This window comes from Hemicordylus capensis, chromosome 7 (genome assembly GCF_027244095.1).
Source record: "Hemicordylus capensis ecotype Gifberg chromosome 7, rHemCap1.1.pri, whole genome shotgun sequence".
NCBI classification, from domain to species: domain Eukaryota; kingdom Metazoa; phylum Chordata; class Lepidosauria; order Squamata; family Cordylidae; genus Hemicordylus; species Hemicordylus capensis.
Genome location: NC_069663.1, coordinates 18,945,298 through 18,959,815, shown reverse-complemented (window position 1 = coordinate 18,959,815; position 14,518 = coordinate 18,945,298). Strand labels below are relative to the sequence as shown.

Genomic DNA, 14,518 nt, shown 5'->3' with positions numbered 1-14,518 from the left:
TGGAGATAAAGGGTTGACATTCCCCTCTGTACCATTTTCCTGCCAAAAAAAATCAGTCCCTCCCATAACGGCAACTCCAGCCATGCAGTTGTCTTATAGCAAATCGGACCATTGATCCTTCTAGGTCAGCGTCGCCTGTTTTGATTGGAGGCTCTCCCTTTTTTCAGAAAGGTCTTCCCCAGCCCTACCTGGAGATGCTGTCAGGGCGTGAACCTAGAACCTTCTGACCACTCCATCACCAAGCTATTCTGCCCCAGATTTGCTTTGAGGACAAATAGCCAAGGGGGAATTTTGATAAGAGAAAAAAAGTGCAGGATCATTTTCCACATAAAAGGAACCCTTCCTGTCGGCTACCGATTCTCAGCCTATTTGTTGATGGCAGACTCAATATAACATGCAATTTGGCCCTTACAGACAAGGGTGTACCACACCAAAGCTCCACACACTCCCTCCACTGGTTTCTACTGGTTTCTTGTGGGGTGGGGGGGGGACTGGTCTTGCAGTAGTGAGCATGAATTGTCCCCTTTGCTAAGCAGGGTTCACCCTGGATTGCATTTGAATGGGGGACTACAGGCAAGCACGGGCTGCTGGAAGATATTCCCCTTCGGGATGGGGCTGTAACTCAACAATAGAGCATCTAATCTCTAATGTTTGCATACAGAAGGTCCTAGATTCACTTTCTGGCACCTCCAGATAGAGCTGGGAAAGACTCCTGCCCGAAACCTTGGAGAGCTGCTGCCAGCTAGTGAAGACAGTACTGAGCTAGATGGAACAATGGTCTGACTCCGTATGTGGCAGCTTCCTCTGTTCTACCCAAGCACCTATCAGGTCCAGGCCCTTTCCTGCCCTACTCATGGGACATACTTTCCCAGTACTACCCTGGCAAAGATACACACCAGCTCTCATATTTGGATTCCATTGTTCACTACACCAGAGCATTCAGTCCTGCAGGGCAATAGTCTTGATTGTGCTGTGGATACAGACTTGAGCCGCTGGCTAGTGGAAGTCAAGCTTGTCCAAAATCTGTGCTCTGAACAAGAAGATGCTAGTAAATATTCTGACATCGGTTTGCTCATTTTGCACAATTCAGTTGGCTTCCCTCTCCCCTAATTTTTTCCTCTCTGCCGAGTTCTGGTAATGGTTTGTCAGAAAGAGGGCAAGAGGAAGAGGAAGGCATGAGGGAGGAAGGCACTAAATGAAAATAAAACAAGAAATGATCGACTAGGGGAGTTCCTCTCTTGACTCCCTTCTTCATTTCTTGGCTTTCTTCCCAAACCATCACTTGAGCCTAAAATGTTCATGTGAATAGTGGTGGTCAGGAGATTCCCTTAAAAAAATATAGATGCCAAATATCACACCCAGCACTGTAATCTAGACTAAAGATGTCCCTGAATGTAATTTATAAGGGATAATGAACTTGAGTCATGGGACCGAACTCTGATCAACAATCTGATTTTTAGAAACTAAAATAAACTCAAGTTCATTATTGATAATGCTTATAAATGCTAAAGCACTTTATCATCTCAGTGGCGCAGCGGGGAAATGCTTGACTAACAAGCAGAAGGTTGCCAGTTTGAATCCCCACTGGTACTATATCGGGCAGCAGCAATATAGGAAGGTGCTGAAAGGCATCATCTCATACTGCGCAGGAGGCGGCAGTGGTCAACCCCTCCTGTATTCTACCAAAGAAAATCACAGGGCTCTGTGGGCACCAGGAGTCAAAATCGACTTGACAGCACACTTTAGCTTTAAGCTTTACAACAGTCCTGAAAGGTAGGCTGACACAATTATTGATCATAATCTCAACCATTTTTGGAAGGTATATAAATCAAATAAATGAAATAATTAAAATAAATAATAAATATTGCAGGTGGGCCAAGGCTAAGAAATAGTGGCTTGCCTAAGGCTGTTTAGTTATTTCATGGCTGGATTCAAATTTGAACTGCGAACTTGCAGCTCATTTTTTTATTTGCATTTTTACCTCACCCTTCCTCCAAGGAGTTCAGGTTGGTATACATGATCGCCACACTCACCCTTCGTCCTCATAACAAACCAGTGAAATGGACTAGGCAGAGAGTGACTGGGCCAAAGTACCACACATGTCTGAGTGAGGATTTGAACCCAGCTCTAAGTCCAAAACACTAACTACTACATCATACTAGTTCTCAGTACTTGTTAACGCACTTCCCTGTGCAAGCTTATAGACATAATGTTAGCATGAACAGCACATAACTAAGGAAGGCTACATTAAGAAGACCCAGGAGTCTGAAAAGGAACCATGGTTCTGTATTAAATCAGGTTTAATACCAGATTACCAGGAAAGCTGGTTCTGCATTAAATCTAATACAAGCCACACAGTCTTTTTAGGGAATTGTAATTTTCCACTGTCACACTACACAATCATTGTGAATGCATTCTGGCAGGGCATACAGAGAAATGACAAGTCATTTTGTTTAACAAGAGGGCGATGCAGAGGGAGGCATTCATATCCCAGGGCATAGTCTAAAGGCACAATGAAGTCACCATGCTGAAGCCAAGCAGGTCTGAGTCTGAAGAAGAAACTGCTTCTGAATCCCATGTATCCTACCTTGAGTTCCATGATGGAAAAAAGGTGAAAAATAAATAAATGTAGAATAAAATATGTCCCGCTATGACCGTACCTAAAATTGGTCAGTGTACATAGTCAATCAGGCAGTTCAGGGTACCTGGACTTTCCCCAGAGCTGAGAATTTTGCCATGAGGAGTAAAGAGAAGTGACACACACCATAAGAACAGCCCAGCTGGATCAGGCCCAAGGCCTATCTAGTCCAGCATCCTGTTTCACACAGTGGCCCACCAGATGCCTCTGAGAAGTCCACAGGCAAGAGGTGAGGGCATGCCCTCTCTCCTGCTGTTGCTCCCCTGCAACTAGTATCCCCTGCAACTTGCCTCCAAGGCTGGAGGTGGCCTATAGCCACCAGACTAGTAGCCATTGATAGACCTGCCCTCCATGACTTTGTCTAAGCCCCTTTTAAAGCCATCCAAGCTAGTGGTCATCACCACAGAGGTTTATAAAACGAAGCGTAGTGAAGAGAAAGTGGATATAGAAGCGTATTTCTCCTCATGTAAATCTAGAATGTGCTGGTTATCCAATGAAATTGATTAGCAGGAGATTCTGGACAGCCAAAAGAAAGTACTTCTTCACACAACTCACAATTCGCTTGTGGGATTTGCTGCCACCACCAAATGTGGGGGTCACTAGCTCAGGTGGCTTTAAAGGGAGCTAGCCACATTCACAAAGGAGAAGTTTATCAATCGTGACCATGATGGCTATCTGCCACCTCCAAGTTCAGAGCCACTGAATACCAGTTGCTGGGAAGCTTGGGTGTCCCACTTGCAGGCTTCCACCCTGTTGGGAACAGGATGCTGGGCTAGATGGGCCTTCAGACTGATCCAGCAGGGCCCCTACCTACCAACGTGGTAAGAAAAACAGCAATGACATTCTCTCTCTCTTAAAAAAAATTTTTATTCAATTTTTCACAACATAAGATACACACATGCACAAACAAAAAGAAAAGGGGGGGGGGAGAGAAAGAAAAACACACACACAAAAAGATTGCAATGACATTCTCAAGCTGTGAAAAATATCCAGAGGACCCTCAGTTCTGGGAGTGGGACAGGACAACCCTCCATATGGACTGGGGTCATTCTACAACATGTTTATCGGAGGTGCAGTGTGGAATGTTTTCCAAAACAAAAAAAGGTTTCCATATTTTATTTTTCCCATGGAAAATGTTCCATTCCTAAAATTGCTAGTTGGCTGCTTGAAGAACTTTTGAGATACAGTGAGGTGTTTTGTTTTGTTTTTAACTGTATAAACAGGCCAAGTAACATGTCAAATCACATCACAATATGTTTAGGGTATCAGGAAAATGTGTATAGTAAGGGTTTTTTTGAGAAAAGATAATACAAATCCTATGCAAATGAGGGGGAGAATTTGCATGGGAATTTTTTCCAGAAAATTATCCAATTCAAAATTTCACAGAAGAGTCGCTTCTCTGCTACTGATTAAACCAGCCCAGGAAACTTTCCGCTTTTGAACATCCCCGTTAGGCACAGAGGCAATTCCAAAAAGTAACCAACCTGGCGGAATACAGGCTTGCAGAATGTTCCAGCGCAGCTGAACTGCAGCTTGAATCTTCTGAGGTTGCAATCCCTGTTGGGGGTTCAAAGTGAGAAATCTGCAGCAGCAGCCGCCTTAGCTCCTGTGTGCTGCTGGGGAGGAAATTTCCACAATGCTTGTTTTTCTAGCAAGCAGTTGCTGAGGCAACTGTTTTTGTTTTTCTCGTGAAAGCACCCCATTCACTGAGGCCACTGTACCATGGAGCAACAAACAGCATGAGTCCCCTTGCTCTGGAGAAATGTTATGTCTCCAAGTACCACCTGATCAAAGATGGCTGGAGCAATTCACCTTCTAGCAATTTGCTAGTGTGGTTTCCCCAGACTAGAACTCTGCAGCAGTGGGGATTCCAGAGCCAGCGTGGTGTAGTGGTTAGAGTGCTGGACTAGGACCGGGGAGGCCCAAGTTCAAATCCCCATTCAGCCATGATACCAGCTGGGTGACTCTGGGCCAGTCACTTCTCTCTCAGCCTAGCCTACTTCACAGGGTTGTTGTTGTGAGGAGAAACTTAAGTATGTAGTACACCACTCTGGGCTCCTTGCAGGAAGAGCAGGATATAAAATGTAAAAATAATAATAAATAATAAAAATAATAACTTTTGCCCAAGGCATAGCAAGCAACTGGCTGGATTGGTTTGGGCTGAACTGGCCTTCAGGACAACCTCCAGAAATTATGCAACGTGGGCAGAATCTCAAAAAACAGAATTCAGAAACCACTGCAGTACCTCCTAGAAGAGAACCCAACTTTCGAAGGACTCAAATCGACTAGCTAATCTACCAGAGCATCTTTGTACTTGCCCCACATAGTTTCCTGCATAGAAGGCCTGAGGCTTCTGGATGCAAAATGGAGTCACGCTGCAAGCTGTCAAACAGCATCCATTTAGGCCTATGAATCAGTCTCGACCGCATTGCTTGCTGTGCTGCTAGTCCAGATTCTAGCACTCCATCACGCAGCCATGAAATCTGAGTGGATTCAGTGGCCATTGCCAGAACAAAAATGGCTCCTTGCTACTGTTGCTTTTATTCCTCAGCACACACACATATGGGAGCCCCTCAATCCAAATTTGGCTGCTGCAGTCCCAATTTGGCTGGTATTTACTAAAGCAGGGGTGGGGAATCTTGGCCCTCCAGCTGTTTTTGAACTACAACTCCCACCATCCCCAGCTGGCTGGGGGTGATGGGAGTTGTAGTTCAACAACAGCTGGAGGGCCAAGGTTCTCCACCTCTGAACTAAAGAAAACTGAAGCTTGCCTGGGTCCAGTGTTCCCTCTAACAGCAGTTCCCAGATGTTGTTCACTACAACTCCAAGCAACCCTTGGTGCAATGGCCTTTAGCTGGGGATTATGGGAGTTGTCTGGGAACCCCTGTAAGAGGGAACACTGGTCAGTGATGCATTCAATGTCACATGTATTTAGGCCCTGCATAGATACGGAGCTCCCAGTTATGCAGCTTGCTGTGGCAGGCGCAGCAGGGAAGTAACTTGCCTAGGGACCAAGAGGTTGCCGGTTCGAATTCCCAGTGGTATGTTTCCCAGATTATGAGAAACGCATCTATAGGGGGTAGCAGCAATATAGGAAGATGCTGAAAAGCATCATCTCATACTGCGCGGGAGATGGCAATGGGAAACCCCTCCTGTATTCTACCAAAGACAACCACAGGGCTCTTTGGTCGCCAGGAGTCGACGCCGACTCGACAGCACAACTTTATTTTAAGCTTGACATGGCAGGCCTTGTCAGTGACTGTCTGTGGCCCTGGGGACAGGAGGAGCCTGTCTGCTCCCAAGCTCTCAACCTAAGAGACAGAACTGTGCCGATAGTGCTAGGCCTTGACAAACTCTCTTTGGATCCAGGAACCGACCCCAAAATTTAGGAGTCAAACAGTGGACACTTAACAAAATTACCAGACTTAGTGTCAGACATTATGGGGGCAGGATAAATGGGATTCACTTTATTCTCTTTGCAAGTAACAGACTTGGAATAGAAACAGGCTGCCTGGGACAAATGAATATTTCATTACTGTATTGACTTGAATCCAAGGCTAGGTTTTTTCCAGGTTCTTTGATGTAAGAAATCAGGGGGTCATCTTAATTTCAGAGTCCTGTCCCTTTCAGGTAAATACAGATATAGCAATGGCTCCCTAGCCCGTCAATCTGTCAAGCCTTGGTCTGTGTTACAGCACTGGCCTGTGGTTTAAAGCCACATCCTGCGGCACACAGCACTGGCAAGGAGATCAAAAGGCTCCCCAGGAGATACAGTTGCTTCTTCTGTGCTTGTTTAGCAGAGGAGGATAGAACAGCACAGAGCAGGTCCTCCCCCACCCCCCTTGTTTCCCACATGCTTCCTAGCAGCTAAGGCGCCTCTCCCCATTCTGAAGACAGCAGACCATCACAGTTACATCTCTGGGTGCCAGGAGTCCCTCCCAACAGAGGGGATTATTTCCCCTTCGCAGCTATTTCTGCAGAGAAGTACAGCCAGATACCTCAAACCTGCATTAACTTCCGAGAACAAAGAGAACAGCCACTGTTGTACACTGGGGGCAGTGATGGGAATGCTTCTTTCCCCAGTTGCCACTGAACAATGTGTGGAAAGGCGATAATGAGATTCCATAGCCACAGGGTCTCGCAACCTTCCCGGTACTGTTCAGTGTAACTGAAGAGTGACATTGCAAATGACCATTTTGGCTGGAAACAACGTTTTGACTCTCTCTTTCGGTGGAGAGGAATGGGAGGGAAAAACCCTCTTCTGTACTAGGAAACAGAACATTATTGTTAAGAACGCAAACAGTAGGTTTGGCATTTGATTGATTTTAAAAGAGGAAGAAAAATGGCAATGGACTGGTCAAATATTTAAAAGGCTATCTGAATAGTAAACTGAAAGTTACACTAATTACAAAGAATTATCATAAATTGAGGATTTAGGATGCACTCACACAATATCAGAACAGCAGGATGCTCCCAATGCAGATTTTGAATGGACTCAGCACACCTAACCACCAAGCAGAGATTCTGCTGCTCCCTCCTAGTCTAACAACAGACTGGGGGACAGCAGAAGTGGCACTGTCCAGAACAACAGATTCCCCTGGCATTATACAACATGCCCACACACACAAAATTTCCCCTTGACAATTTCCTCCACAGATCCAGGTTAGCACTAAATCATGCAGCCTGCAGCATCTGGATGACATGAGTGGGAAGAAGTGAATCGGGAGAATGCACAAGAACATAGTCAGCTCTGCTCCAGACAGTCACCAGATCCAACGCACACAATTTCTATTCACATATATTTTTGTGGCACAAAAATTTGGAGAGAGGAAAGATGCTCGTCTTCAACCCAGTACAATTTGAAGCACAATGAAAAGACCCCTATGTGGATTTCTATATGTTTCCAGTGCCAAAAAGGCTGATCAGATCATTATAAATGCCTCAGATGAGGCCACTGATCTGCTGCAAAACAACTAGGGCAAATAAGAGCTAGACTTGATGAAGCAAAGTCTTAAACAGAAGGAAAGATTTAAGTATCTTAATCCATGCTGTTCAAGAAATCTTCCCTGGCCCCCAAGGATAATCTGTCTCCTGCACTAGACCCATCAGGTACAAAGACCCTAAAGTTTGGACCACCCTAGCACCTGACAAAACAGAGAAGTGCATAATTCATAACTAAGCCTGGCAATGATTGTTTAACCAGACAGCTACTAGAGACCTGTCTAATACTTGGGATTCCTTGCTGATCATCATTATCTCTGCACTGGTGGGGAACATATTTATTTATTTAATTTATATACCACCCAGCTCCAAAGGCTCTAGGCGGTTCTCAAAAATAAACACAACTGTAGTGATCAGCCTCCCCTCCCTCTATAGCAGGGGTACACAACTCAAACGTCCCAATGGGCCAGAAACAACCATGACAACGTATGTGGGGGGTGAAGTCAATTTTCAGTGCACTGATTATTGTAGTAAAATTATAAAGATAAATATGAAAGCAATTACTGGTTAGTTATGGGTCCTTCCCTCCCCACAGAGGCCCACAATTTTAACCAAGGACAGTGGCCAGAAAACAAGCCCTATCCTTCCTCAGTCAGTGGGTGCTTGACTGTTCCAGCCCCACACAAATGCCAAACTTTGGGGCTCCTGCTGTTGCTGGCTACCTGGGCCATCAAAAATGTCCACACGGGCCAGATCTGGCCCACGGGCGTTATGTTGTGCAGGACTGTTCTAAAGAGTTAGCAGGGAGTGAACCCTTGTCTCGACTGACAGACTGGTGAACTCCAGGGCAGCCAATCAGTACACCAGGTGGGTGGGATCTAGAGAGCAGTTGCTGGGAATTCTGGGAACAAGAAGGGCAGTCTCGTTGGAGAAGTGCATGCAGAAAGGCTTAGTGAGGGGCATGGAGTTTGCTCCCTTATGGCAGGAGCCAGCATGGAGGTTTCTTTCATGAAATAACTCTGGAGATCCTTGAGAGGCAGGATTCCAGGAAGCTTGATTCTCATCAGGTGTTGGGTGAGTTTTCAAGGAAAAGGGAATTCAGCATAGGGATCAGTTTGTTAGGCAGATTTTGTGTTAGATACTTAATTTCTTTGTGTGTGCTTTGCATATTCCCAATACTGTTCTATTATTGTTTACCTGCAATGTAATTAAAATAAGATACACTAGCCTACGGTCAACCCAACTAGGGTGTTACAGAGTCTTTTGCAAACTTTTAAGCGTGTCTAATTGCAACCTGAAACCGAAGCCTAAGACAACCTATTTCTGTAACTTACTAAGTATTTTTCAGTATATTTAAAACCTAAAAGCTTCAGATGGAAGCAGTCTGTAGCAAATGGAATAAAACTGGGTGGGGGTTTTTTTTTTGTTGTTGTTGTTCTTTTTACAAGCCTCTCAGAGTTAGTTTTTTAACTCAAGGAAAAGGGAGGGCGGAAAGGGGATTTCTCTGGTGCAAAAGCGTCCTCAAGCGCTCAGCAGCTATAGGCCTTCACATGGAAGGTGTTTGTAGTTATCCAATAGCAAAATAAAGAGTTTTCCCTGGGATTCTACCCCAAGCCCAGGGAGGTTCAAGCTCTGTCAATAAGAGGGGTGGCGGCAGCAGCATTTTAATTCTATGGGAAATATAGAATCGTTTTATGAGAAGCCCAGCCAGGCAACTCGCCAGGGATGATTCAGCATTTTTTCCCCTCACGTGAGCTACTCTGAGACAAAGGCTTTAATTCACTACAACAACAAAAACAAAATAAGACAAACTGTTGAAACAATTTAAAAAATTCAAAGATTACTAAAAACCTGGCTTTAAAAATGAGTCTTAAGAGCTTTTTAAAAGGCTGGTAAGAAAGCTGAATGTTTATAGGCAGCTCATTCCAGAGTCCAGAAGTGACTACAAAGCAGGCCCGTTCCCGAGTCACAACCAGATGAGCTAGTGGCATCCAGAGATGGACCTCTCTCGATGACCTTAATGTGCAGTGGGGATCATGCAGAAGACGACGTGATGATCATGCTTCATTAGCTGAAGATGTAGGCTTTGCTTCTTTCTCTAGCACACTACCCATTCTGTACTAACAAACTCCTGACCCCAGAATACACATTATCCCAAGAGAAAGCAGGGACTACTGATTATTCTCAGTTGCACGACAGTGAAAGAAACACACCCAAAGATTCCAGCGCTGCCCAAAGAGTTACGGCTGCAGCAGTGATCCTATGCTTGGTTTCAAAGTGGCGCCTTTAGGTTGGCAGGTTGAAAGAATGCCCCTGTGGCTTGGCACATAAAGTAGACTGGCTTTGCATTTTAATATGGTGGCACAAAGAAGGGGAAATCTGCAACCCAGATGGGATTAAATAAATGGCTTGTGGTTTACTTTATGGCATTTGCTCAGGCTTGAATCATTCTTCTCTGAATGTAGATGTTCTTGTCCATTTTCTTGCTCGTCCTGCTTTTTGGCCTCTGAAATAGCAGTCGTCAGCATTAAGGAGATAAAAGAGAAGCATCTCAGCATTTTCAAGGTTCTCCCCCCCACCCCGCATGTGATCATCCCAGATGAAAGCTGGAGCATGTACCAGATGCTGTTGGTACATGTTAAACTCCGCTCAGGCCAATGGCCAAATTCCAAATTGCTGTTGGACAGGGATAAAGGCAAACAATTTCTTCCTCAAAGGGACCAGATTCTGTATTTTTGAGATTTGTTATGGAGAGTCTTCCACATTTTTCTGACCTCTTTATGCTATCATCGGAAACGTCTACCTGCTGTTTTGATGAAAAAGATCTTTAGTATTCCTGTTAACCAGAAAACGGAATTACTTTTTAATGACAAATATACACCTGTAATTTTTAAAGCTGCTCAGTTTGCAATAGTTACAGCAAAAAGAAAGAAATTAAAAGAAAGCTAATCTGTTAAATATTGCAATTATTGTTTTAAAATCATGCAGGTATGTTGTTATGGTGACCATTTATAGATTTAGGTCAGATTGGCTATGCATGCTTTGTTTTCTGAATTACATCGATTTCTGTGTTATATATGTATTAAAATGCTTTGGGTTTTTTAAATGTAAAAATTGATCGTTATGGCCTTCTGGCTAAACAATAAACTGGATTTATTCATTCACAAGGTTTGTGGGAGAAGAAGGAAAAGATTTCAGAACAATTACAATCAGAAACATCTTCGGTAATAAGAAAAACCCTCAATGTTTCTAGAAGCTGCAGATCAACAGACCGTTAATTCCGCAGATACAGATGCTAAGAGGCCTGGTAAATAAGGCAAATCCCACTGAGTTTTCTCCTGGTGCCTATATTTTATGCAAATTTCTGTAGAACAAAAAGGCTCTGACCCCTCTTTCCAGCTCACTGCTTTCGGGGTCATTCTCAAACAGCAAAGTTGCTAGATAGTGGCCCAGAATAACTGTCTGTCTACCTTTCCCTACTCTCCGCCTGCCTAGCTTTTCGTCTATACTATATATATCTTGCAGCTGGTAGAGAAAGAACGATGCAGATGGCACACAGCAGCACCCCCTCTGGAGGCAGAAAACTACTATGGTTCCGAGAGGTTTTTTGGTTTTGGTTTTAACATCACCAGAATCACTCTGGGCTGGTACCTGAAGATCAATTGCTTCTTTTAGCATAGAGATTACATTAGTCGTCGTCGTCATCAGTTCCCCAGCCTGTGGCCACTGGCTGAGGCACATTCAGCCAAAGGGGGAAAGATGTTGCTAGGACCCCAACCCATCTAAGTAGCCGGAACAGGGCTACTGAGCCCAACACCCATCCTGATCCCATTGCTCTGCAATCTGCCCCAGTCCAGAGATACCTTGTACCTCACACACTGGAAGTGTCAGCAAAATGCTTCAAGACCACACTATCAACCTATACCTGCAAGATGTCACTCAAAATCCCTTGGAGTATTACCATTAATAAGTGGGTTTATCTAGACACGGGATGCTCACAGACCTTGCAGTTCAGATTCCAAGAACTCCAGTGACTCCTTAAGTGCTTGGCTGGTTGGGCCAAGTATGAGCAGTCCCTTTACAGCAGGGGTTCTCAAACCTGGGTGCCCAGATGTTGTTGGACTACAACTCCCATCATCCTCAGCCACAACAACTGATGTGGCTGGGGATGACGAGTTACAGACCCTGGCTGCTCTACTGCATCAGAGCAGGAAAGCCATGGAAGCCAGAAGGGCTCAATTCTCCTCCCAACATGGGCTCCCTGAGCCATCAGAGCAAATCAGCCAATAGCATCAAGAGAGGCTACAAAAGCAGAGCAGACTAGAATGGAAGGAGAAAAAGAGAGCAGGACGCGCCCAAACAACTGAGAGAAATGCATGACTGTCAGGAAGGAGATAGCACCCATCCAACCAAGGCAGAACAGAGAAGGGGCTAAATGGAGGAAGTGCCAGGAAATGTCCTGCCCAGTCCTACAGGAATATGTCCCCTGCTTAGACCCATAACTACAAGGTGTAATAAGCTGTAGTAGCACCTCAAGAAATTCTCCACTGTTTAGCCATATAACCTCCTCCCCACCACCCCGATTCCACCTCAAAATCTGTTCATGCCACTTCCTTGCCCCAGGAGAGGCTGCAATCCAGGCTCTCACAACTTGGTTCACTCTATCCTCCTACTCCGGAATGGGCAGGGCCGCTCCCAGGAGATTTCTCTTGTGCCGGCTCCCAGGTCGCTCCCTGCCTCTGCAGGTGTAGCTGCAGCTGCCTCCCTTTGCTTACAGATGGTGCTGGAGTTGCCACTAGCTGCTGCTTATCAAAACACTTCAGAGTGACTGCTGGCCGGCCTGCAATGCCTGCCTGAGTAACTTGAGAATTCTTCCTCCTAATCCAAAACAGGTTTCCCCAGACTAGCAGCAGCCCATGGAACAGCAGCCAAAGCGGCTGCCATTTTGCAACTGATTCCGCCTCCCCAAGCTGCCATTTTGTGCTGGTGGCTTCCAAGGATCTGGCAGGGGGGGTGGGAAGAGGAGCTCCCAGGAGCCTTAAGCCTGCCCAGGCCCATCCTACCAACTCAGAATCCTAATTTTAAAAAGATTCCTACTACACCAATGCTGAAATAGCTCTCCTGCTCTCTCACTGTGAAGGGAGGATGCCACTAGCCCAGACTTGCAAGTCCAGCCAAGTTACTCCGCTGCTTGACTCACCAAACACAGGAAGCTGCCTTCCACCCGAGTCAGACCATTGCTCCATCTAGCTCGGTATTGTCTACACCAGTGGTTCCCAACCAGGGTTCCTCCAGATGTTGCTGAACTACAACTCCCATCATTCCCAGCGACAATTTATCGTAGCTGAGGGTGATGGGAGTGGTAGTTCAGCAACATCTGGAGGAGCCCTGGTTGGGAACCACTGGTCTACACTGACTGGTAGCAGCTCTCCAAGCAGGAGTCTCTCCCAGCCCTACCTGGAGATGCCAGGGTGTGCACCTGGGACCTTCTGCATACAAGCAGATGTTCTTCCACTGTGCTACAGTCCCACCCTCTAAGACAAGCCTGCTCAACTCCCCCCCCCGCTTTTTTTTTTACTACAGCTCCCATAATCCTCAGCTACAGTGGCCAATAGCCAGGGATTATGGGAGTTGTAGACCAACAGCTGCAGGACGGCCGAAGTTGAGCAGCCTTGTACTAAAGGGAATGTCTTACAGCAGACAGCACTCACGTGTAGTCACCCATCCAAATGCAAACCAGGGCAGATCTTGCTTAGCAAAGGGGATAAGTCATGCTCGTTACTACAAGATCAGCTCTCCTCCCCATGTCATTGTGCCATGACATGTCTGTCAGTTATTTGTGGCACACACTGATAGCCTGAGAAGAAACACCGCTGCCAATTTCAAAAGAAAAGAGCAATCCGCTTTTACGAAAACAATATGGTTCAACATGATCACTTAGCAGCAAGCAAGTATTTATGAGCTTCCTCTAGCCAGCTATTTATGTTCAGGAGGGCAGACATTTTTGCACCAAAGCTCAAATCCATCTGCATGACCTTTTCCAATGCCATATGCCTGAGAAGGCTCAGATTCACAACCGAATTTCCAAGTGCCAACTAACTCAGATACAACACTCACTGGAGAATCATGAGCCTTGAAGTCTGCACACTTAACTGGACTGTAAGTCCCACTGAAGTCAGTGCAATGGACTTCCGTTAAGCATGAATCTAATGTCAGGCTATATGAGTGCCAGAGGAGCCTTCAGTAGCCATTTCATCACAGGAGTGCTATTTTTGGACAGGCACCTTTAGTCAACTGAGAATTGCCTCCACATCATCCAAAGAACTTGCACTCTGGACCTAGTTGCTCAACTAAGATCAGAGAAGATCATGGAACACAACCACAGAGGACCACAAAGATGTGGAATGGAAGTTTTTCTGGAAATATTTTCCCACACATTTTTCTGTGAAAAATTTTCCATTTCCAACATTTCTACTTGCCTACTTGAAAAATGGTGATACAATGAGAGGAAATTTATTATTATTATTACATTATATCCCGCTCTTCCTCCAAGGAGCCCAGAGCAGTGAACTACATACTTGAGTTTCTCTTTCACAACAACCTTGTGATGTAGGTTAGGCTGAGAGAGAAGTGACTGGCCCAGAGTCACCCAGCTAATTTCGTGGCTGAATGGGGATTTGAACTCGGGTCTCCCCGGTCCTAGTCCAGCACTCTAACCACTACACCACGCTGGCTCCCACGATGGTGGTGTTTTTTTAAACTGAATAATAAGGTCAAATCACATGCCAAATCAGATCACAATCTATTTAGGGCATCAGGAAAATTTGTATAGTAGTTTATTTTATTTTTTGAGAAAAACATTGATGTTATGCAAATAAGGGGGAAATTTCCATGGGGAAATTTCCCAATTCAAATTTTTCCAAAAAGCTCACACCAGTA

At 45.2% G+C, this 14,518-nt stretch overlaps 1 protein-coding gene across 15 annotated transcripts in view; it reads right to left on the bottom strand.

Moving 5' to 3' along the window:
* PROSER3 (proline and serine rich 3) overlaps positions 1–14,518 on the bottom strand; it is a 31,138-nt gene that overhangs the window by 12,282 nt on the left and 4,338 nt on the right. For 6 of the 15 annotated variants that reach the window (XM_053268409.1, XM_053268413.1, XM_053268414.1 and 3 more), the window contains 2 exons: positions 4,123–4,195; positions 897–1,030 (listed from right to left, as the gene is read on the bottom strand). The exons of 1 other annotated variant lie outside the window; for it this stretch is intronic. In XM_053268409.1, coding sequence (XP_053124384.1) covers positions 897–919 — 23 coding nt within the window. In that variant the 5' untranslated portion in view covers positions 920–1,030; positions 4,123–4,195. Of the gene's footprint in view, positions 1–896; positions 3,495–4,122; positions 4,196–14,518 lie in introns of those variants that run through there. 8 more of the 15 variants (XM_053268419.1, XM_053268410.1, XM_053268416.1 and 5 more) reach the window with 3 other exon arrangements.